Here is a 25,549-nt window from a genome sequence, read left to right as displayed (position 1 = left end):
AAGTACTAAAATAAATTTGACAATTATTTTGTAGTGCTTAATAAAATATCATGTATTTTAGTATATTGTGGATAATATCTATTCTAAGGAGCTTAAAAAGAAATCAAGAGCTGTGGAGAACTAAGAGAGAACAGAATCAAAATCAAACTAATGTTTTCTCCTTTAATAAAAATCTTTTGCTTGTTTACTGAAATAGAGAGAAATATGCATCATTGCCTGGTGTGTTACAGGGGGAAGCAGGGGAAGGATTATTGATAAAAATAGCTGAACAAAAATTTGTGTTCTACAATTATTTTGTTTTACTAAAGTGAAAATGTTCCATGACAACAAGAAGTCTTTACCAAAGCCATATAAAGAAAATATTAAAATTCCATATTGACTGGAGATCAACACCTGACCCTATTTAATCCTAGAGTTTTAATGTTATCACCAACTCTTTTAAGGAAAATTGTTGAATGTGTATTGTTTCTCTTCCTTTACAGAGTAGCAAAACTGAAAGTGCTAATTTCAAAGAGAAATGAACATATCATGAATTGATTGAAAAATATCTGTCAAAAGAATTTCTAATGAAAAAAGTGTTTTTGATAAAAATTTGTAGTCAGTAAGTTGTCTTTTTTCATAATTGATTTTTTTTTAACTGGGAAACCAAAAAAATATATTTTGTGATTAATTTATTTCCGAGTTAAATTCTCTGTTGAAATGCAAACAATTTTCACTAATGTTTTCTGCAGAACCAGCAAAACGCAAATAAAAATTCAAGGAATACTAATGATGGCCTCGTGATTCAAATGGGAATAGGTGATATGGTTACAACAGCTACAAGAGCACAATTAGAAAAAAGCATGCATATAAAACGTTAGGTCAAACCAGTGAGGAACATGGAGCTCAAGAAATGGATTCATATACTTAGAAGACAGAAATAGGGTAGCTGCTACAGGCAAATATACAAAAGAAAGGCCTGAGTACTGTATGGGCAAGAAAGAAAACAAAGGTTGTTTTTCCAAGATATGGTAAGATGTGAATGCAGTCTCTCTGGAAAAGGAAAAAAAAGAGGAAAGCATCTAAAATACCCTTTTTAGAGTCTTGAACTTTTATCAGAGTGTTGGTGTTATAAACAGTGACAAGAATGAAGGAATATAAAAGACAAGTAAAAACTAATAAACTAAGTTTTGGCTACTTTCAATTGAATTTTTGACAGTAAGAAAACCAAGACAAAGAGAGAAATCACAGATGCAGATTTAGATGGAGAAAGATCATTAAAATATCTAGATTTTTTTGCAGACATGTCAGTTAGAATAATTTCTGTGTTATGATACTCTCCTATCTATTTGTATTTTCTGATATATCATTATGTGACCATATTGTTAATTCATACTATGAATGATACTATGAATGAATGGAAAATATCTTAAAGAATCACCATTTCTGGATTGGAACTGATTATTTCATTGCTGTTAATGTGATTGGAATAAACATTCAAAAGACACATTCTAAACTTAAAGACCAAATAGTTTGAACATTTATTTCAAAGTAAAAAAGTAAAATCTTATAATACTATTTTTCCATCGATACCAGTTTACCTTCCTTCTCAACAGCAGAGCATGCAAATGTTGCATTTGATTTGCAAGAATGCAAATAATGCATTCTCTGCACAATTTTCACTTTTTGAATCTCCGTGTGCTTCACTCTTCAGTTCCCCTCCCTTTTTTTTCCTAATGCTTGCTCAGCTGATATATGTTTAAACTATGATATCTATAATATTTTTAAAGAAATACAAAATGAATGTCAGTTCACAGTTACAAACAGCAACCACAAAGGAAGAGAGCTAACCTACTGTGCCAGCATCCTGAATTTTCCAACTTCAGGTAAATAAGGCAAAACAAGTTTTCAAAGTCACTACTGATATTCTATTCCTGCTGTAATAACTAGATCGTCTTATAAAATATTCTTATTATTTGAACCAGATGATGAAGAGTAGCAGAACATTCTTTAGGGAAAATCTAGGGCATACTGTGAAAAAGTAACTAAATCATTCTGAGAAATACAGGAAGGAGGAGGTAATGTTACATGCTATTTGACAAAAAATTATCATTAAATGAAGATGTTACAATCCAGTGATCCTCTGTGGGGAAATATTTTTACAATGGGGTAATAATTATTATTAATAAATATTAATAAATAACATTCAATAAGTAGGAGCATATGAGTAAGTGTCATTAACTTAGGAGAATCCTTCGGGAAAAAAAAAAGAAAAAAAAAACACATACACACCACATACACAGTAGGTATTGGGTGTTACACATAGCTTTGAAAACATCTCTGGGTATCATGTTTTCACTGATACAACAATGAAGCCAAAAGGAAGATAGAGTGCTGTAAAGAGCACTGACAGACTGACAGTACATCAGGTTTTACTGTCCAGCACATGTAATGTTGGTGCAAAAAAAAAACAATGCTCAATCTTTCTTTCTCCAACAGTCTTTAAATCTCTGCTATTGTAAAATTTTGAGATTTTCATTAATGAAGGAAGCATTTCATAATGAAGCTTAACTGTACTGCATTGCTTTGAAAATCTCATTTGATAGACCTTTTGCATGAAAATTACAAGGAGGAAGACTTTATCAACCCTTAAGGAGAAGAGGCAAGAAATGCTCTTTAACCTTTCCTGACAAGGCTCTATGAGGCAGGTTTTGCTGTATATATGAAGAAAAGTAGTATACTTCAAGCAATGTGATGAAACTGCATTTGGGGAAGCAAGTAAGAGGGGAAAAAAAAAAGATGGAAAAAAAAAATTCCTTTGCTCATATAGATTTGTCTTTGTCTTAAGAAGGAAGCAACCAAAAATCTCTATAGTTGCTTATCTGAAGCTTTCATTAACTTCCAAATAGTAATGCGAAGAGCTTGGCTCTAGTCCTTCAGGAACATAAGTACCTAAAATTACGTGAGAAAAATAGCTAGTAAGAAGTTATTGTAGGAAATAACAAGTAAGAAGTTATTGTAGGCAGATGTCCCCAGGAGCATTTTAAACAGAATTATATAAATATCTGGAAGCATTCTGTTATGGAGAGAATAAAAGGCCAATAATATTTTTATGACCACTACTACTGTACTGGCTATTATACTAGCTACTATAAATGTAAGCATTTTATATGGAAGTATTCACTGGTATGTAAGATATTGATTAAAAAAAAAATCAAAAGATACTGAAGTGAAACACAAAGCTATGTCTAAAGTTAATTTAAATTAAGTAATGCTTTCCAATTGTCCAACTGCGTAAGTCTTACTTTCCTCCAAGCTGAAAATCCTTCTCTTCTGAGAAATGAAGGGAAGTTCCCATTTAATCCTCACATATAATAAAAGAGCAGTCATGATTTTAAAATTGGACCTTTTCTATAATTATTTATGAATCATAAAAGAACTGCAAGCCTTAAAGACAATTTGCAATGCATACGCTTTGCACTGTAGAAGAACCATTCAAATGAAGGGCCAAGAAAAAGAAAAAAAAAAAAGGGGGGGGCGGTTCTTTTCAATGGTATATAATAGTAACAAATTACTTCCAGTGGATTTTTAACTTTCATTTATATCTCTGGGAAAATGTAAGATAGTAGTTATTTGCCTGTTTCAGAACCCAACAATAAGAACATTTGGAAGTAACTTTGAAACTGTAAAGTAGATGAACAAAGTAATGAAAAATTTTATGTTTTTATTCTATCAGTATCTGTTGTCTACATAATTTACACACTCTCATGTAATATGATACAGTGCCGTAACAAATTTTTGGCATCACAGACCAACCTGAAATCTACATAATTTACATCTAATCTAATCCAAAACCAATCCAATAAGTCTATCCTACTTTGAATGAATTCTTGAACCAAAGGCAGAAAGTCAGTATGAAGAACACTTCTTTATGAAGAATACATTCATGAAGGATGGAGGTACCTGGATTTTAGTATGCCCCACATCCCACCCTGAATATCTAAAAACTTTGTATTAAATTAAATGGGGGGGGGGGGGGGAATGAATAGAAATAATCCCCCATTGAGGCAAAGTAATCAGGAAGCTTAACTGGAGAAATTCCATTTAAAATGTTTTTACATGGAGATCTCATCTACACTTGTTGTCCTAGTATTTCTTTTGCACTTATTGAGACCACTATCTTTTCCAAAAATAACTCATTTTCATTCAATTGTCAAAGGATACTAATCACTGAACTCATTTTTTACTTTCAGTATTTATGATTTATTCAGAAGGAAACTAGTCATTGTTTGGAAACTAACATCAGAATGATGACACATGAACACTGTAAAAAACAGGGAAAGAAAGAAGAAACACGAGTAAACCATAGGAAAACAGACTGAAAATACACAAAGCCTGATGCAAAGTCTTCAGTTTCTGTTCACACTAGAGAATTTCAAGCCTGAGATATACATGATATGCTAATCTCAGTTCTGATGGCATTATCTTTGTTTCACTTACACTGCCCATGCAATTATGTAAAGCAATGAAATGCAGATTCAAGCAGTTTGTTTAAACATTTAGATTCTATTTCATACTTTTTATCTTAAAAATTGTGCATCTTCCTTTCTACACACATTATTCTACACACATAAAGAAATTATCCATCTTTTTCTTGAGTTACAAATGCTTCGAACTACCCTTGTGAACATATCTACTACAGAACAGTACCCCTTCTTTCTGTCTTAAGTGATTGACAGTTCAAATACAAAAAAAAAAAGATAAAAATAAATTCTAAAAATATTTTTCAAATAGATGTAGGTATTATGCTACACTGACAACTCTATCTTTGCTCTGTGGTCTACTTATTCAATTAGAAACTCAGGTTGAAATATGTACACAGAATCATTTTACCTTTCCAAATGAAATAAAAATTGAGTTCATTAATTCACTTTGTACAAAAGAAAACCTTTTTGGCACTTCAATAAATATGCTCTAAATGAAAAAAAAAAAAGACTGAAAAACTAAGCTGATATGTAAAGTAATCAAATGGAAAAATCAAATGTAGTAACTATATGGAATTCTCTAAATACTTGTGAATCAGTTCTCAGGTCTGAAGTGTTTCTTCCTAATAAAATGTATCAATAACATGTACTGATGAACAGAAGGAGTATGCATGCATGAGTAATATGCATTTAATCAAACAGATTAGAAGATAAAAATGGATAAAAATACAGAAATTAAAATTTTAACTACTGAGAAATTGAGAGATTAGCAGAAATCTATTACAACAGATTTTTTCTTCTGAAGAACAGCTCTTTTACAATTTTTAGTTTAAAATTAAGAACCTTTACAATATATTACCTATTAGTTCAAAGAAAAGAAAAGTTAGAAATTGAAGGGTTTTTATTGGGAAGTTTCAGCATAGCATGGGTGGCTCGACTTCCTAACCTCGCTATGATCCAGGCTGAAAGTTAGACTACATCTTCCATGACAGCATTTCAACATGCAAAATGCATTTTAAGATTAGTTTAGTTTCAGCCTAGGGGAAAGTGGGACACATTCCATTCTATGTTATCAAGAGGAAAGGATCAGGAAAGCTTCTGGCCTACATATTTCACTGCTGCAACTTCTTCAAATATGTTTTATTTCAAGATTACCTTAATGAAAAGGTTAGGAAGCTACACTAGCACTTGTTCAAGGAAACTATAGGTCTGAGTAACAAAAGCATAGCAAAATGAATTTTTTCTGAGCTTCTGAAGAATTATATAAGAAATACTTCCTCACTACTCATCCCAGTCCCATTAGAAAATTAGTTTCAAATGATGATACTACCTAATAGCCATCAAATCTAATAGCTATGCATGCCTGTGCATTTATACGTGTGAAATTACATATAGAGATGAAGATAGTCTAGCTAAAGATGTCTATTATGTACAATACATACACATATTTAAAGATAATATAACTATAACACTCCTACGCATTCATCTTAAAAGTGTGAAGCTAGGCGTAATCAACATCTGCTGCAACAACAATAACAAAAACAAACAACAACAAAAAAAAGGATTATTGTGTAGTAGGAAAGTACAAAGACAAAAACCCTTCTAATAAACATGAATATTTTGATTAGCACATGTTCTGCCCATCTGCTGAAATCTTACAGAAATTGGAGTGGGATTAGTGAATATTTTTCTTCATGCCATCGTTAGGAAGTTTCACTTGAATTAGCTATAATCTCCCCTTCTTCCTACTTTAAATGATACTGATGTGCCAAACACATTTTATCTCAAGTTCTTTGATCAAATGTCTCTGTATTAAGCAATTCACTCAAATAAATACTAAAAGGCACAATGACATAATTAAAAAAAAAATGAAATTCAAACAAACTGAATTCAACTGGCATGACCAACTGGGAAAGCATGTTTTGAAGGACATGAAGTAATGCCTGGCCTAAGTAATTGTAATGGTATTTGCTCTGACACTGTTTGCATTACTTTGCTGCTTCAGTATATGTTGAGATTTCTGTCTTACTGCTTGCACTTTATCGCTTATGTTTCAAGAAAGATGTTCCTATTTTTTTTTTGCATATCAAATAATTTATGTGTTAAAAATGGATACACAAAAACTTTTCTAAGACAAAGTCTCAGATCCACTATCAGAAAAGGCCTGACTTCTACTGATTAATGAAGACTATATTCTGTCACTAAATAAATAAATAAATAAATAAAACAGATACATGTTCTCAGAAAGAAATTCTGAATACTATCTATTCTTTATTTTGACTTAGGCATATGCCATGGAAGAGCTAAAGTAGTTTGGCAGGAAACAAATATTGTCTATAGACAAAATAGAGATGCAGAATAGACTTGGTTTAACAGAATTTGGAGGAAATAATCATTGATGTGGATCTTGCATTATTCTTTTAAACATCTGCATTTTCCAAGACAGTACTATTCAAATGGCATTATTGTAAAATGTTTTATAATTCGTATAGATATAATTGAAATGTAAATGGAGAGTAGAAAGCTTCCAAAATTAACTTACATGATCAATTAGCTCACGAACCATTCCATTCCACTGTCCGCTGGCATCTTCCTGGGCTCCATATTTTCCATCCTCCACCAGTCTAATCTCATAGGAAAATCCAAGGATAGTAGACAGCTCCCTTAGGAGGTCAATGCAATAACCTTCAAATCGATCATTTCCATACAAAGGTTTATCTGACTTCTTGAACATTACATATGGCTCTTCCTGTAAAAATTAATAAAACAGAACAAATATTGAATGCCCCCCATACCTTTTTTTTTTTATTATTAACCTAAATTAGTACACTATCATGATAACCCTCCCTGTAAAAAGAATTAAATGAAAAGTAGAATAATCTTAGTTTTTGGTTATATGTCTCCTTAACAAGTTACGTATGTTATATGAGTTAATACATACCTTATATACAAGTTAATATCAAACACTATTTGGGTGGACATGGTAAGCCTCTTACAATGCATTAAAAATGTTATTAGCAACTGAATAAAAACATTTTAATTTAAACCCGAAATATCAATCAAACACTTTAAGTATCTGGTTTTACACTTTCCTTGACATGAGCTCTTAACTATTTTCTTAATGTTTTCTTAGGCAAGGTATAGAAAACTGACAGGGAGAAAAAAGTCAAAGTACCTGCTTTCTGTTGCCTCAAGTCATAGCCTGCCATTTTCAAGATTGTGGCAAAACCAGACACAAGTTAACTCAAAAAGCAAATTCTTTGATATGCATTCCATGAAAACTGAATTTAATTTCTTTAAACATTATATTCCTATGTTTAATTTAGGATTTGATGTGACTTTTCTGCATAAAGTGATATGGAAATAGGACAGTAAGCAATTTAAAATAACCAGCAGAATATTTATAATTATGGGAAGAAATTTAACATTTAGGAAAATGTAGGGTTTTTCCATCTGCTTGTTGATATAAGATAACCATCCTTAAACCCAAAGCTGAAAGAAAAAGTACACAGAACAAATGGTAGTGTTTTCCACTATAATATGGTAACAATCTTCAATTTCTATTTGTAGGGTCAAACACATGACTCAGTCTGTCCTCATGCTTTAGAGAGGCTTTTTCATTTTGTACAATAATAAAAAATAAGCACCAAAGAAGGTAAGATTAATGGTAGTAGATTCAATTACTGTACCAGATATAAGTCTCAATGAATAATCGGATAAACTCTCCAGGGTAACTTAACAAAATTCATACTGCCCTATATCTCCACATCAGCATTCAGTGGGGTTAAAGGCACTTCATTCTACAGACATCTGACAGCTTTAATAAGGATCTGTCAGCATCATTGATGTAAACCTCTATCTTGAGGAGTCCCATGATTTACACTTTTTTATCTGCATAAAACTGGAACTTTGGCATGTAAGATTTCACCCAAAATGCAAGGGAGAAAGCATGGAGATCATTTGCTCTCAGAAGAAATGTGTTCAGAAGATATGTGTTCCTATGCTGCCTCTTACTTTTTTTTTTTTTCCTAAAAAAAACCAACTACTGAATGAAGACTTTGCTGGGATTCTATTGTTACATATTTCTATTGAAATTAATAAGATTAGGACCTGATTTTAGAAATGTACACCAGTGATATTCATACGGTTAGCAAGGAATCTAACATAAAATAAATTGTCCAAAGAAACAACTAGAATATAATGACAGAAACTTATCAAACAACAGATAGGCAAATGACTCCAGTAGAGCTCTTCTAGATGTAGTTCTGACAAGAATGAAGACCTGACTGAAAATATGACAGCTGAAAGCAATTTAAGTGACAAGGATCATGGAATAGATCTTCACAGAGCAGACAGAGTGACAGAACAAAACCTATGTATGAAAACAGTTGCTAATATACTCAGATAATTGATATGAAATATTCCATAGAAGACAGCTATAAGGAAAACAGTTTTTCAGGTGAAATGAGAATTCTTTAAAGAAAGCCCAGTATGGGCCAAGCAGAAGCTATGCTAAGACAAAATACAGAAAGTGTAGAAAAAGGAGCAACAAAACTCAGCTGTGAATTCTTCGCTGAGCATGAAATGCAGAAAAAGTATGAAAGAAGTGAAATGTAACTCAGTTCAACTGACAAAGAGAAAAACAAACAAAAACCTCACGCAACTAGGAAATGTCAAAATATGGGAGAATTAGCACTGTATATAAAGGATAAAAAGCAACATTCTAGAAACAAGGATAAAAAAAAAAAAGTCTAGGATCTAGTTCATCTGTTGCCCAACAAGGAGAGAAAAACATGAAATGACATTATGTCCTGGTTTCAGTTAGGACAGAGTTAATTTTCCTCCTAGTAGCTGGCAGGGTGCTATGTTTTGGATTAGGATGAGAAGAGCGCTGATAACATGCTGATGTTTTAATTGTTGTAGAGCAGTGATTACACCAAGCCAAGGACTTTTCAGCTTCTCGCTCTGTCCTGCTAGCGAGCAGGCTAGGGATGCAGCAGGAGCTGAGAGGGGACAGACCCAGGACAGCTGACCCAAACTGGCCAAAGGGGTATTCCATACCATCTGACATCATGCTGAACAATATATAGGGGTGGCTAGCCGGGGTGGGGGGGGGCCGGCTGCTTGGGGATAGGCTGGGCATCGGTCAACGGGTGGTGAGCAATTGCATTGTGCATCACTTATTTTGTACACATTATTACTATTAATACTATTATTATTATTATTATTGTTATTATTTTCCCTGTCTTAATAGACTGTCTTTATCTCAACTCACAGGCTTCACTTTCCCGTTTCTCTCCCCCATCCCAGAGAGGGAGGGGGGAGGGTGAGCAAACGGCTGTGTGGTGTTTAGCTGCCAGCCGGGCTAAACCACAACACATTACTAAGATGATCAAACAATTTGATGATCTTCCTGTGCCTGTTTTCCCTGAAAAGGTTATGGTTGACCAGGTAATTTATAGAATTAACATTAGAAACACAATAAGAAGAGCTTAGACTAAAATAGGGAAAGATAACTTCAGAGAGTCCTTTAATATTAAATATTTTCAGGAATCTTTTTATTAAATAATGCCATTTTTAGAAAAATGTTATTTTAATCTTAGGTGTATTATAAAGCTATTGCTTTTGTGTAAAGCTAAGAAACTATGGAGAAGGAAAGAAGCTAAGGAAAGTCATCACATCATATTATACACAAAGTCATGCCATTCTTCCTAAAAATATGAACAAAATTTGTCTGCCTGGAAATGTGCACTTCATTAAAATAGATTCATTATCAATCTGGAAAGTAGTAATACATGATATTCCTGTCTAGAGTAAAGTTAAATATTTCCACTTGTTTTCTTGTTTTCGAAGAGGAAACATGCTAATTGGATGTGCATTCACACTATAATGTGGACAAAATCAGAATTCAAAATGATAAATTTCAGAAAATAAGAGTAATTAAAAATACATTGTCATTCAAAAGGAATTAATGAATAATTTCAGATTAATAACAAATTGCATGAATTCAGGAGGAAAAGAGCTGATTATGTTGCAATTCTACAAAATTAAGTTCTAGATATTATAGGGGATCACACACTTGGCATTGTCAACAATGTCACACTATCAACTGAGAAAAGACCAAACTGATCTGCTTGGATCTGCTTTGAGTGGGTGTTTGGACTAGAGGACCTATAGAGGATATTTCCCATTAAAATTGATCTTTTTAAAATTTATTTTTGACACTATGAATGTTTGAGTTGCTGTACTGCATCCAGTTTTGAATACTGCACTTCACCAGAAACATGAACGAAGATCTACAAAAAATGATGAGGAATGACTAACAGAATAAAATGTGTTTTTATTATTATTTAAGGAAGAATATACTGATGGGGGAGTGATCGAAGTCTTCAACACATACAACGTGTTTACAAAGAGGAATCAGAAAAGTTATTTTCTGTATATGGGACAAGGAGTAATGTCCTTACACCCTGACAAAAGAAATCAGGTTAGATACTAAGAGAAACTTTATAATGGTAAGTACGATTAAGTGCCACAGTAGGTTATCTAAGAATTTGGATGGTGTTGCTAGAAAAAAAAAAAAAAAAAAAAAGGAAATAAAACAGCTACCTGAGAAACTGTTTTTGCTGTGGAAAGAAAATCCTTCATCCAATAAACGAAACACTAACAATTAAAAAGCTGTCTATTTCAGATGTGAAGTTCTGTGGTTTTGGAGTGTTCAAAATGTCTTCTATTTCACTACCAATATAGTATTAGTATATACAATATACTATAATATACTATTAACTAGTTAATTAACTACATATTAGTTATATTCGTTATATAAAAATAATGTTATATATAATATTATATATTATATAATATATTGTAGATTATATATATTAGTATATTATATATACTAGTTAATAGTATATTATATATACTAATACTATATATACTATACATATATACTATTACTATTATATACTATTAGTATATTGGTAAAGAAATCAACTTCAACCAACCAGTATACCAACTTCAAATATATTTACTTCAAATAAATACTTCAAATATGAGTATTCTCATACTCAATAAAATTATTAGCTACACTTTAAATTTTAACATTTATAACTGAAGATGTAAAAAACCTCAGATGTGTGCTTCCCAAACAGAACAGCCAAACAGAACAGCTTTTGTAGGCAATATGAAGTTCCTATCTAGCTTGGAATGCTCATGTACACAGACCCTAGACATTTGCTCTCTGAATTGGTCAGATGTTTACTGTCACACATCCCCCTGTCTACCCGGAATCAATTTTCTTGACAATAGTTTTGTTTCTATCTCCTATTCAATGCAATCCTGTATTACACGGAGTGGAATTTAAATATGTGTGATATCAGGGAGGCAGTATAATTGTCAATGCATATTCTTTGTGTCTCTTTTACTCAGGAAGGACAGATGGATTTTCTTCACTGAGCCATCCAGCTCATCCATACATTCTTGCATATTTTCCTGCAACATCATTACAGTAATCCTCAACCACTTTATATTCTGCTGATGCTGTTTTACACTTCATTAGAAATAATAATAATGTTGTAACACTTTCTAGAATTAAGGGTTCCAAGTCCATATTTTTTGATTATCCTTTACTCTGACTAGCTTGGGTAAGGGTTACAATAGTCTCTATGCTACTATTTAATAATTATAATATTCTGTTATGGAAAAAAAGCTTTTGATGAAAAGTATCACCAATGAGTCATGTTAATACTCTCTTAATACTTTCACAATCCTTATGTTATTCCCGTACTTAATGGCTCTGGCTGTTTTCCTTATAGAGTCTTCCACTGTCCAAAATATCTGATTTTTTGTCTTCACAGATTTTACTTGGAATGCAATACAATTCCTCATTTAGCTTTGACAGGATTCAACTCTGATTTATCAGAAAGTGTTTTGGGGGAGATTCACGTACAATAGCTCTTATGTACCCCCAAAGTTTTCTCAGGTTCTTCTCTTTCTCCTCTGGCAATATACAATGCACATTCCAAATACTGAATATAGTATTTATTTATTTTGGACAATTCCATGCAAAGATCTGCTTTATTTGTTCAATTTTTAATTTTATATTACAAACAAATATTGGTTGTCACTCACGAAAGTGCCTATGCACTAAATATATGATCACCATAGTTTCTTGGTGGATTATCGCTTCCACGAAATTTTTTCACAAGGACAATTATCATCCATTAGGTAGACAGAGTATTTAAGCTGACTACTTTTCAAAGACCAGCAACTGTTTCATACTTATTTTAAACTTGTTCTCAATGTAATGTCCTCAATCAGCTCCTGAAAACATAGCCCCAAAATATACACCATATCACAAAATGAGTTGGTTAGACTTGGTTGCTGTATGTTTAAAAATATTACTTAAAATCATAGAATCACAGAACCATAGAATCATTAAGGTTGGAATAGACCTCCAAGATCATCTGGTCCAACCATCCCCCTACCACCGGTATCATCCACTTAGGGACCCATGTCCCTAAGTACCACATCCAACCTCTCCTTAAACACCCCCCGGGAACTGTGACTCCACAACCTCCCTGGGCAACCCATTCCAATGCCTAACTGCTCTTTCTGAGAAGAAATTTCTCATAACCTGAGACCTGAACCTCCCCTGGTGCAACTTGAGGCCATTCCCTCTTGTCCTAATGCTAGTTATCTGCTAGGCAACCCCCAGCTCCTCACATCTTCTCAGCAGTTTCAATTGAGATTAATAAATACAATCTTTTAACTGGACACATCTCCCAGGAAAGAGGAAAAAACAAACAAACAAACAAAACCACCCTTCCTGTTAGCACCTTTATTATTGATTGAAATACTTGAAGCAAAAGCCATTAAATAAGCTCTGCATATACATAGGTGCTCTGAGAAAGATTCTTGAATAAATTCTCAAGCAGAGGCAATGTTTACAGAAAATGTGCCTACTCTGAATTCACTTAGGCTATACGAAAGGTTTTCTATCATGTATTTCTATCAAGGATGCTTGTCCTGAAATGAGAGCAACCAAAGTGAGAGTTAATAGCTGCACTTTCAAGACAACATTTTTCATCATCCAAATTATTCTTGCTTCTAGTTTAACTTATTCTTGATGTGTGAAATTGAACATGGAAAACAACACTGGAGAATACTGAGAAAGGAATAATTCAAAGAAAAAAAAATGTAAAAGTTTGAGAAAATAAAAAGCCAATAGTCTGAAATCTCTGAAAAAGCACTGATAATGAAGAATTCCTCATCTCCTTCATAAAAGACAAAAGAAAGGATGTTGGGTAAAAAAACTTGCACACTGGTAAAATGCAAAATAAATTAGGCAGCTATTTGACACTACATGATTTATTTCATTATAGTTGCTAAGTGAATAGTTCTTTAATGGAGTTTGAATTAGATAAAAACTCAAAGGATCACATATATATTCATACATCTTATTTTACAGTTGTATCCTTCATAGTCTTTATTGTAAATAGTTTTCTAAGAAAAGCAAGAAATGGAAAGGGTGTTATTTCAATGCCAACAAAGAGAGACACATACAACAGTATCCCTCCCTGTGTGTATATGCTCAGAAATACGCAGTATACTCCTCCAGCTTTCAGCACATACCTCTATAACCAAACTATTAAGTTTAGTCTAAAACCAAACACTAGTTTTGTTTCAGCTGGTTATATTTTACTGTGATAGCTTTTTCTCTGGAGGGAAAAGCTTCATGCAACCAGTTCTTTTTAAAATAGAAGGGTTTAAAAAGAACAAAAGCAAATAACCAGAAACTTTGATTCTTCACTGGAGATAAACTGCCAGTATCTCTAGCACTCAGGACAAGAGAATAACAAGATAACCCTCTCTGGAGTTTATTAGAAATTTTACATATATTGCAAATGCATTATCTTCAGTGCTAAGCATCCACATTGCACTTGAAGGAGACAGCCACATATGCGTTTCGTAGTCTGAAATCTTCGGTTTTGCTAATTAACTATATATACATGATCTTCACTTACCTGGATAATGCAATCACCTTTTTATACATAGGTGGCTGTACCTATTCCATCTGTATAACTCAGGTGAACAATTTGGGAAAAAAAAAAATCAGCCCTACAGAAAACATTGTGTTGCAAAGAATGTTCTTGCATATGCCACAAAGATGGCTATCACTAGTTCTCTCAATAACATTGCAAAACCATTATATTGTTATGCCAGTTAGATTTCAACATGTGAATATTATAAATAAGACTTCCTAGAGTGAGCTGTCTATGATTTCATAAGCAAACTTCTGCCAAGTTATCTGGCTTCTTCGAGTTTATCACATGCATATTTGTGACAATGACCACAGAGCAAGAATGCATACCACGTGTGACCAGAATGCCTTGAGTTTGTTTGGAAAACAGTGTACGTTATGATAATGGTATTTTTAAAGGATGTTAAAAAAAAAAAAAAAAAGGAAAAAAAAAAAGGAAATTAGCCAACCACTCACTGTAGAGGAGTTATTCAACTTAACCATTGTGTATCAGCCTGCTGAAGCTGCCCATGACTGTTAACATGAAAGGAACCATCTCTAAACTGTGTATCAGACAGCCACAAAAATGACTGTTCATATTACAGAGTGCCAGAGCTACATAACTGGTTATGCTGAATTTACATTCTGTAGTATAAATATCACCTTACTAACATTAGAGGGAAACACCCTTTAAAGCTGTGTCTGGTCTAGTATGCTGCCCTTGAAGGTTGGCTGTAGTTTGAAATAAGTTGCAATAAGATGTTTCCTTTTCAAGTGGAAATAGTATTATGACTAGTTAAGAAACAGTGGCCGTGATTATCAAAAACAGCGTGACTTGACTTCTTTCCTACTCATGGGGACCTTATGTGGAATGCAAGTTAATCATGCAGAAAAGAATGCTGCATTTTAAAAATCACTATGTCAAAGGAAATAAAGAAAGGTACCAATATGTATGTCAACAAGTGTTCAGCCTAAAGCATAAGAAAATCTAACACATTTGGAAAGAGATTTCTGAAAGTTAGGAAAGTTAGAAAATATTTTTGGAGCAATTTTCTTCTGAAAAAAAAATCAACATGAGGTACTTACACAGCAGGATAGAATCTTTCCAGAAATCTTATTCCGTATCTTTAAAGTCAGATTAATATAACTGCGATATTCTGCAGAAGTCTGCAGATTTTAGAGGATCTTAAGTGTTTTATTCTGAGATCATTCTAGTCCAGTGAAAGAATGTAAATAAAATACAGTAAATTCTACTGACTCAAGAAGTGATATAATGCAAAGTGATCTTCTTTCATTAAAGGCTGGTTTATGTCTAGCTGAAAAGATATCTAGTTTATGTGGCCTTTAACTCAGTACAAAAAAAAAAAAAAAAAAGTAACTGTGAAAGCAGCTGACTAGTACCTAGTCCAGTGGATAAAAAAGAACTAAGCACTTGTCCAGTACAAAACACAATGAGAAGGAAATTAATCAGGTCAAAAAGGATACAAGGTAGAAAAAAATACTAGATAATACTAGATACTAGATAATACTAGATAATTTCCAAGATAAACAGAATTGGAATCAAGACCACAGGCCTAGCAGGAAGCTATGCATTCCCAGAATAGTACAATTTCTTGTTTTGACTCTTAAAAAAAAGACCAAATTAGCCAAAATACTTGTATTCCTTGCTCATACATCATATTAATTGCATGACTTTTGATCAACATTGTAAATTAGAGGATGAGATACCATATATAAGTACATATCACCAAGTGGTACTATACATGTCTAAGTAATAGAAAGTAAAATCAGACTTTTGTAATCAGAATAGACTCCAATCTGAATGAAATATATAGTACACTGGCACAATCAATACTAAAACGTTCCAAAATAAGCAAACAATAATAATTAAAAAAATATATCCAAACTCAAAACTACTATATCACATTCAATTTACAGATAAATAATTGATTACAGAATTAAAAATTGGTGCTAATGTAAATTGTTATAACTTCATTACTTACTTCGCACATAAACCGATAAAAGGCCTTAAAGTGAACACCCTTAAAGTGAACTTTTGCAAAATAATTTGATACCACACAGAAATTGATCTTGTGTCTTTCTTATCTACTTAGGTGATGGTTGAATGCAAAACTTAACCTTCTTTAATTGTTACTACATAAAATTTTGCAATGAAATTAACACGAAATTGAATTCATTAAAATCTGGCTGGATAAAACTTGTCTTTAATCAAGTAATCCATTACAACATTTCTGGGTATCTACACAGTATATATTTGATTTCAGTAAGTAACAAGAACAAGATATCATACAGAAAAAAAGATTGTGGTGGGGTTGTAAGATGGACTCAAGCAAATAGTGTATATTTTAATAGTTCTTCCTTTAAACTTTGAGAAATTATAATGAAAATCATAGCTTTAAGAAAGAAATTTACCCTGAGAAGCCCTGTTGTGAGCACTTATTAATTTTATCAACAGGTCAGCTTGCTGTACAACTTTAAGATCAAAGAAGTCATTTAGTGAATCGTAAGAGTAAGATATCTTCAAGAAAAACTGATATAGAAGACCCAATTGGTACTGAATGTGGGAATGCAGATAAACTAGCAAAGGCAAGTAATCTTTTTTTTTTTAGAAAAATTACTGCAATTACACTAAATAGAACTTGCAAATAAAGATGTGATTGCAGGGCAGAGTAAAGTAGCATGTAGATTAGAAATTATATCTATAAACAGAAAATAAATCCTTGAAAATATTTAGTAGTAAAAAAAAAAAAAAAGTTACACGTTTATTCAAGAATTATGTGGCCCCCAGATAACTGCTCTTTTCATGTTAACTTTGTTTCCACATATTTTTGATGCACAAAGAGGTTGTGGAAGATTTTTTGAAGATATCCAATGATTACCTGGCAACCTATTTTAGATGTCCCTGCTTGAGCAGAGGGGTTGGACCAGAGGGCCCTTCCAACTTCAATCATTCTGTGATTCTGTGATATTTTGCTTTATTGATAAGATGCAGTCCTCCTGGCTGTGTGGTGAATTTCAGCCACAGTGATTATTTTCAGTGACAGTGAAGTCAAAATAATCTGCAGAAGACAAGTATTTGTCATATACTACAATCCAAGGGGTTATCACCCTTCTGGATGCAAAAAGAGAGGATTACATCAAGGTGTAGAGAGATTACATAAAGCCTTCATTTGGTATAAATTTTCTTCTGATGTCCAAAAGTTTCAAATGTATTAAAGGCCAGATTACATGACCAAAATGTTTCCTTCTAACTTTATGTGCTGTCTCCATGAATATAAACAATTGGTTTTCCCATAATAATTGTCTAAGTTGCATCATTTCTATGATACTAAGTACACTATCTTCAAAGACTTTTTTTCATTACAACTATCAATGTAACAACTTCTCCATAATGTAACTTCATGTGTTCTACTTGCAAAACTTCATCGTATTCATTTTTAATGAGTATGTTGCATCACAGACTTAAAGCTTCCCTACACGATAAAAGATTATTGCCTTATGTTTCTACATGTTGAATTAATATTGTAGCTTTACAGACTTGTTTTAGTATTTAAAATGTACAACTAACACTTGAATGAAATCCCACTCATTCTATCCAAATGTAGGAGTGGAAAAAAATTACTGATAGAATTTTTTTATATTTGATTGTCTTGCTCTCTACGCTTTCATTTCAAACAGATTTGGACAAGAAAGGCTTACTTGATTTGTTCCAGTGGGTTGTATTATATTTCAACTCTAAAGATATTACTAGAAATTACGACAATAAATAAAATGTTTCAAATTATACTAATTTTAATTTTTAGGGATAGATATCAAATCTATAGATTGTTCTTTAATACTTTCAACATGGACATATGTATTTTTAAAGAATCCAGGGCTTTATGTATTAATATCTGTATTGAAAAAAAAAAAAAAGATGATGAAAAGAGAAAAGACATCTTCAAAATCTGCCACTGTTAGAACAGTGAATTTGAATCATTAGCTTCTCCTCACCAGGGAGACTAGAGTTAAAAGACTGCCATACCTAATTAACATTTCTGTCGGATGTAAGGAATACACAATAGGCTTTCACAGTTGGCAGTCAAAATTCAAATGGGAGAGACGAAGCAATCCACTAGCTACAATCAATGCAATAAATTACTAAGACATTAGTCATTTGAGGCAGGATATTCTAATCAAGAAACTATTACAAATAAGAAAACAGTAGTGTTCCTCCACTACACTATCTATTATAGAAATACACTATGAATATCCTTATTTTAAATCCTTTAGGATACTTCCTAGTGTGACCTTTTGGGTCATGAAACACATAGTCATAAATTACTGCCTGTAGAACTGAAGCCATAGTTGTTCTTTTCTGCAGTTTCACTCCTCATTTTGTCAGACTTCCTACATAGAAATAGTTTTCTTTATTCTCCTAAAAGTCACTTTTAACTTTGGCCAGACTTGAAATTAATTCAACTACATCCCAGAAAATTATACTAAGTTTCCATTCCAGTAAAGTAAAATGGGTACAAATAGATTCCCATTTCAAGCAAATTTACTTCATTCAATAAATCACAGAATGTGAAATCATTAAACTGTTGCAACACTGCAAACTGTACTAACATTTTTTTTCAGCTGAATCATACTGTCTCCATGATACAAAAAGAATATCAAAGACATTATTAGTTCTTATTGTAATGGAAAGCAAAACATTTTTTTCTTATAATGTATCTTAGAATTTCAAAAGACTGGAGAAAAAAAAATTAAAGAGGTGTTAAAAACTGATCCTTGCAGCTATCTAACAGTATATTTTTATTGCTAACATTTTAGCAGAAAATAATTGAAGCATCAGAGAATTATTTGAAAAAAAGTTGTTTGGGATGATGCTGTAAACTTGGAATCCACAGAAAGTACTTCTGAGTCATTATCCTGAGATTCGCCATCCTACATGGACATCCTATGTTCTGTTTGCAACCAGCCATGAGAAAAATAGCTTTGCTGACCATTTTATATGAAGTCAAACTTACTTCAACTTGTGCCAATGGTACTACATTTATTCATTACACTTACTAACCTCAACTATTTTTCCTTTTACGTATGAAATACAAACAAGAACTGTGGCCAAGCATATCTCTAAATAACCTGAAAGTCTGTAGGTACCAAAGGTTGTTAAAAGTACATAGACATTACGCTGGATCTCAGGACAAGCATATTGTTCAACCTAACCTTTTTTGTATTTTGAGCACATATAATATATATATACGCTTTACTTTTCAGCTACACCTTCAAGAATTCAGTCAGTTTTACAGTCTGCACTAGTGGCTGAAGACAGAAGAGTGGAATTGAGGCAGGGATGGAAGTAAGTTCAAGAGAGAGAGGGTATAGACAGAGGATTTTGAGACAGGTGTGGGAGAGACAAATAGACACATATTACAGAATCACAGAAGAGTAGTTTGCAGTGACATTGTGAGCCTGGTGAGCTAAACTACCCCTGGCTGATTTTTTTTTTCACAGAATCACAGAATCTTCTAGGTTGGAAGAGACCTCCAAGATCACCTAGTCCAACCTCTGACCTAACACTAACAAATCCTCCACTAAACCATATCACTAAGCTCTACATCTAAACGTCTTTTAAAAACCTCCAGGGATGGTGACTCAACCACCTCCCTGGGCAGCCCATTCCAATGCCTTTCAGTAAAGAAGTTCTTCCTAATATCCAACCTAAACCTCCCCTGGTTTAGCCCATTCTCCCTCGTCCTGTCACCAAGCACGTGGGAGAATAGGCCAACCCACACCTCTCTACAGCCTCCTTTAAGGTATCTATAGAGTGCGATAAGGTCTCCCCTGAGCCTCCTCTTCTCCAGCCTGAACAATCCCAGCTCCCTCAGCTGCTCCTCATCAGACTTGTTCTCCAGACCCCTCACCAGCTTCGTTGCCCTTCTCTGGACTCTCTCAAGCACCTCCATGTCCTTCTTGTAGCAAGGGGCCCAAAACTCAACACAGTACTCGAGGTGCGGCCTCACCAGAGCCAAGAAAAGGGGGACAATCACTTCCCTAGACCTGCTGGCCAAACTATTTCTTATACAAGCCAGGATGCTGTTGGCCTTCTTGGCCACCTGAGCACACTGCTGGCTCATATTCAGCCGACTATCAACCAGTACTCCCAGGTCCTTCTCGGCCAGGCAGCTTTCCAACCACTCATCTCCCAGCCTGTAGCTCTGCTTGGGGTTGTTGCGCCCCAGGTGCAGGACCCGGCACTTGGCCTTGTTGAACTTCATACAGCTGACCTCAGCCCATCGGTCCAGCCTATCCAGATCATCCTGCAGAGCCTTCCTTCCCTCGAGCAGATCGACACATGCACCTAACTTGGTGTCGTCTCCAAACTTACTGAGGGTGCACTCAATCCCCTCACCCACATCATCGATAAAGATATTAAAGAGAACTGGCCCCAGCACTGAGCCCTGGGGGACTCCACTAATGACCGGCCTCCAACTGGATTTAACTCCATTCACCACAACTCTTTGGGCCCGGCTGTCCAGCCAGTTTTTAACCCAATGAACCATACGCCAGTCCAAGCCATGAACAGCCAGTTTCTTGAGGAGAATGCTGTGGGAAATGGTGTCAAAAGCCTTACTGAAGTCAAGATAGACCACATCCACAGCCCTTCCCTCATCCACTAAGTGCATCACTTTGTCATAGAAGGAGATCAGGTTTGTCAAGCAGGACCTACCTTTCATAAACCCATGCTGACTGGGCCTGATCGCCTGGTTGCCCTTCAAGTGCCGCGTGATGACACTCAAGATAATCTGCTCCATGAGCTTCCCTGGCACTGATGTCAAACTTACAGGCCTATAGTTCCCTGGGTTTACTCTCCGGCCCTTCTTGTAGATGGGCATCACGTTTGCTAGCCGCCAGTCAACTGGGACCTCCCCTGATAGCCAGGACTGCTGATAAATGATGGAAAGCGGCTTGGCCAGTTCTTCTGCCAGTTCTCTCAGCACCCTCGGGTGGATCCCTTCTGGTCCCATCGACTTGCATACATCCAAGTGCTGTAGCAGGTCGCCAACCATTTCCTTGTGGATTGTGAGGGCCACATCCTGTTCCCCATCCCCTTCCACCAGCTCAGGGTAATGGGTATCTAGAGAACAACTGGTCTTGCCACTAAAGACTGAGGCAAAGAAGGCATTAAGCACCTCATCATTTTCCTCATCTCTCGTCGCTAAGTTTCCCCCCGCATCCAGTAAAGGATGGAGATTCTCCTTAGTCCTCCTTTTGGCGTTGATGTATTTATAAAAACATTTTCTGTTGTCTTTAAGTGCAGTAGCCAGATTGAGCTCCAGATGAGCTTTGGCCTTTCTAATTTTGTCCCTACACATCCTACACACCCTTATAATCCATCTGAGTTGCCTGCCCTCTTTTCTAAAGATCATAAACCTTCTTTTTTTTCCTAAGCTCTAGCCACAACTCTCTGTTCAGCCAGGCCAGTCTTCTTCCACGCCTGCTCATCTTTGGGCACGTGGGGACAGACCGCTCCTGAACCATTAAGATTTCCTTCTTGAGGAGTGCCCAGCCTTCCTGGACTCCTCTGCCCTTCAGAACCACCTCCCAAGGGACTCTGCCAACCAGTGTCCTGAACAGCTCAAAGTCAGCCCTCCGGAAGTCCAAGACAGCGGTTTTACTGGTCCCCCTCCTGACTTCGCCAAGAATAGAGAACTCTACCATTTCGTGGTCACTCTGCCCAAGACAGCTCCCGACCACCACATCTCCCACCAGTCCTTCTCTGTTTGTGAACAGAAGGTCTAGTGGGGCACCTCCCCTGGTAGGCTCTCTAACCAGCTGCGTCAGGAAACTATCTTCCACGCTCTCCAGAAACCTCCTAGACTGCTTCCTCTGAGCTGTATTGCATTTCCAGGATATGTCTGGGAAGTTGAAGTCCCCCACGAGGACAAGAGCTGACGATTTCACAACTTTTGCCAGCTGCCTGTAGAATTCCTCATCCGTCTCCTCATCCTGGTTTGGCGGTCTATAACAGACCCCCACCAGGATGCCTGCCCTGTTGGCCTTCCCACCGATCCTAACCCACAGGGACTCAACCTTATCATTCCCAGTCTCAGTCTCGAGTTCCACGACATCAAAACACTCTCTAATATAAAGAGCCACACCACCACCCCTTCTGTGCTGCCTGTCCCTTCTGAAGAGCCTATAGCCAGTTATTGCAGCACTCCAGTCATGGGAGTGGTCCCACCAAGTTTCAGTGATTGCAACCAAGATATAGCTAGCCTGCTGCTATATTGATCATGATGGGAAGTATATAAAAAGGTAAAGCACCAAAACTGGAAAGTAAGGAGTTGCATATCCTCTTAGATTCTGAAGAAAACAATGATTTAACACATCTGAGTAAACTAAAAATAATAATAATAATAATAATAATAATCCAGTATACAATTCAATTCAACTATTTGCTGGCAGTACACAAAATTCAAATAGATTTATGAGAGAGAAATAATTATTCAGAGCTATAACATCAGCAGGTACCAAATATAACTGAATTATTAATTGCTTAATAATCATAGAATGATACATCCTTGATTATATCTGCATCATGTATCTTTCCACAAAATCTACCACAAAAATGAAAAAGGTTACAAATCTGCAGTTCTGTGTACAAGACGTGACACATTTTTTTATGCAGACAAAAGGTAAAGTTATTCTTTTTATATTTATTCAATTAAATTTGGGGCATAAAACTAAATCATGCTTTAAATATCCTTTGGGTAGCGAGATGGTTGAACTAGGTGATCCTGGAAGTCATTTCCAATCTTAATGATTCTATGATTCCATACCCTTCCTCTACAGGATGGTTTTTGTTTAGTACTGTTTTATAGGTATAAATCATCTTTGCACATAACTAAATAAAATAACAAATAAATATAAGGAATATGAGGATAGTTCAAAAAAGCATTATGAATTGCTTATTTATAGCTGCCTTTTATACTTTAGTTATTGTTGGGTAATTTCAATAACTCTTTTCAGCTATGAAGACATTTTAAGAGTGATACTTAGAATAATGAATGAACCAAAAATTCTTATGTTGCGGAAATCAAGTGTATGAGCTTAGTTTTGTAGCTCTACATTTCTGTGCTTAGAAAATATATTTATATTGGACATAAGTATAATACTGTATTTTCATTTTGTAGCAAAGTGAGGTATTAATATACAAAAGTGCAGTTCCTAGAAGCATGTTTTCTTCTTGATCACTTGCCACTTCTCTCTTTTTTCGTTTTGGAGAATAGTGCTTTAAAGAAAGGCAGTTCTCTCATTAAGCCTTACACATGATTTTTCTGTGCTGTTTTTTCTACTTTATCAGTTCCCTGCAATAGCCTATAGCATACTGTCAGCTGTGGAGTCTTGATTAGTTTTCTCTGTAGTTTGCTCTAATACTCACTTTTCTTTTAAAGACTCTAGTGGTTTTTGTTTGTTTGTTTTAATTCTGCTTACTGAAATTCTGAAAAATATCTTTTTCCTCCTTTGTATTGGGATCATTAAGATTTTTCCAACTGTGACTATATTCTGCTTTTTCAATTACGATTGAGTCTACTTGAAGATGAAAGTATATTGATAGGCAAAGTAGTAATAAATAAATTGCTGTTCATAAATTCATCTAGTGCAAGTAAGGAGGGAATAACATGATCTTTTAGTCTTGATTTCTGCATAACGCAAGCTATAGATAACGAACTGAAAGATTGTTCCTTGGTTTATGAGCAATTCAGAAGCTCTGTTACTAGGAGTCAGGGTTCCCAGTACCCAATCACTTCTGAGAAGTCTACTGGCATGTAGTTTGGGTGCAAATATCTGGTTTCCAAAATACATTTCCACAGCAGCCCAGAGTACCAGCAGAACAAGTCTAATGGGGTGGATTTTTTGGGAGGGAAATATTTTAAAAATAAATAAAGCTGTTTGAATCTTTGCTAATCATAGCTTTGGATATCACAAACTTTGACACTGATGCTGTATTTTAGATTAATGTAGAAAGTGCAGTGGAACTTCAGAATTTCTCCAAGAATTAAAATTCTACATTCCAAGCATCTTGCCATTAAAAATAAATCCTAGCTGTCCATTTCATTAATAAAGAATTCTTATAATGTGATTTTCCTTAACTGACGTTGTTACACAAGATATCAGAGGTGAATTTTTCTTTAGATTTAAGATGCAAGCTTCTTAAATACTTTTGTTCTCATACATAGTTCAACGTTACTTTGGAACCTTTGTAACTATGGAGTTCAACATTCCTATTATAAGTGTATATGCATGGCATTTTTTTATTTATGCTAAATTGCATACCAGTGTGTACATCTTATCATACAGGTTTGTTTGTCCTGTTCAGCTGAAATGGCTGCTCCATTCATTTCCTTTGTAGCTTTTCGGTGGTTTTCTGTATCTGCCTTCATCAAAGCTCTGTAAAGCTCCAAGTTGTCTAGTTTAACTTTTTCAAGAAACGTGTGAAAGGTATGAAAGGTCTGTGAGGGTCTTGTTACTTCACTTTTGAAATGTTGTGGGTTTTTTTGTTGTTGTTTATTTTTTTCAAATTTTTGCTCGACTTCCCACTAAATCATGCCCCTAAGCACCACATCCAACCTCTCCTTAAACACCCCCAGGGATGATGACTATACCACACAGAATCTTAAAATATCCCAAGCTGGAAGGGACCCACAAAGATCATCGAATTCAACTCCTGGCTCCACACAGGTCTACCCAAAAATTCAGACCATATGACTGAGAGTGTAGTCCAAACGCTTCTTAAACTCCAACAGGCTTGGTTTCGTGACTATGTCCCTGGGAAGCCTGTTGCAGTGCACAACCACCCACCCTCTTGGTGAAGAATCTTTTCCTAATATCCAACCTGAACCTCCCCTGTCACAGCTTGACTCCATTCCCTCAGGTCCTATCGCTGGTCACCAGAGGGAATAGGTCAGCGCCTGCCCCTCCACTCCCCCTCATGAGGAAGCTGTAGACCGCGACGAGGTCTCCCCTCAGCCTCCTCTTTCCCAGGCTGAACAAA

At 35.0% G+C, this 25,549-nt stretch overlaps 1 protein-coding gene across 18 annotated transcripts in view; it reads right to left on the bottom strand.

Moving 5' to 3' along the window:
- Positions 1-25,549, bottom strand: part of GRIK2 (glutamate ionotropic receptor kainate type subunit 2) — a 414,885-nt gene that overhangs the window by 155,145 nt on the left and 234,191 nt on the right. For all 18 annotated transcript variants that reach the window (XR_004780987.2, XM_035561779.2, XM_050709385.1 and 15 more), the window contains one exon: positions 7,006-7,212. Coding sequence is in view for 17 of the 18 variants with exons in the window: in XM_035561779.2 (XP_035417672.1) it covers positions 7,006-7,212 (207 nt within the window). In the remaining variant the exon portion in view is untranslated. The remainder of the gene's footprint in view (positions 1-7,005; positions 7,213-25,549) is intronic.

Source organism: Cygnus atratus, chromosome 3, assembly GCF_013377495.2.
Source record: "Cygnus atratus isolate AKBS03 ecotype Queensland, Australia chromosome 3, CAtr_DNAZoo_HiC_assembly, whole genome shotgun sequence".
Lineage (NCBI taxonomy): Eukaryota > Metazoa > Chordata > Aves > Anseriformes > Anatidae > Cygnus > Cygnus atratus.
This window is presented reverse-complemented; position numbering and strand designations above follow the sequence as displayed.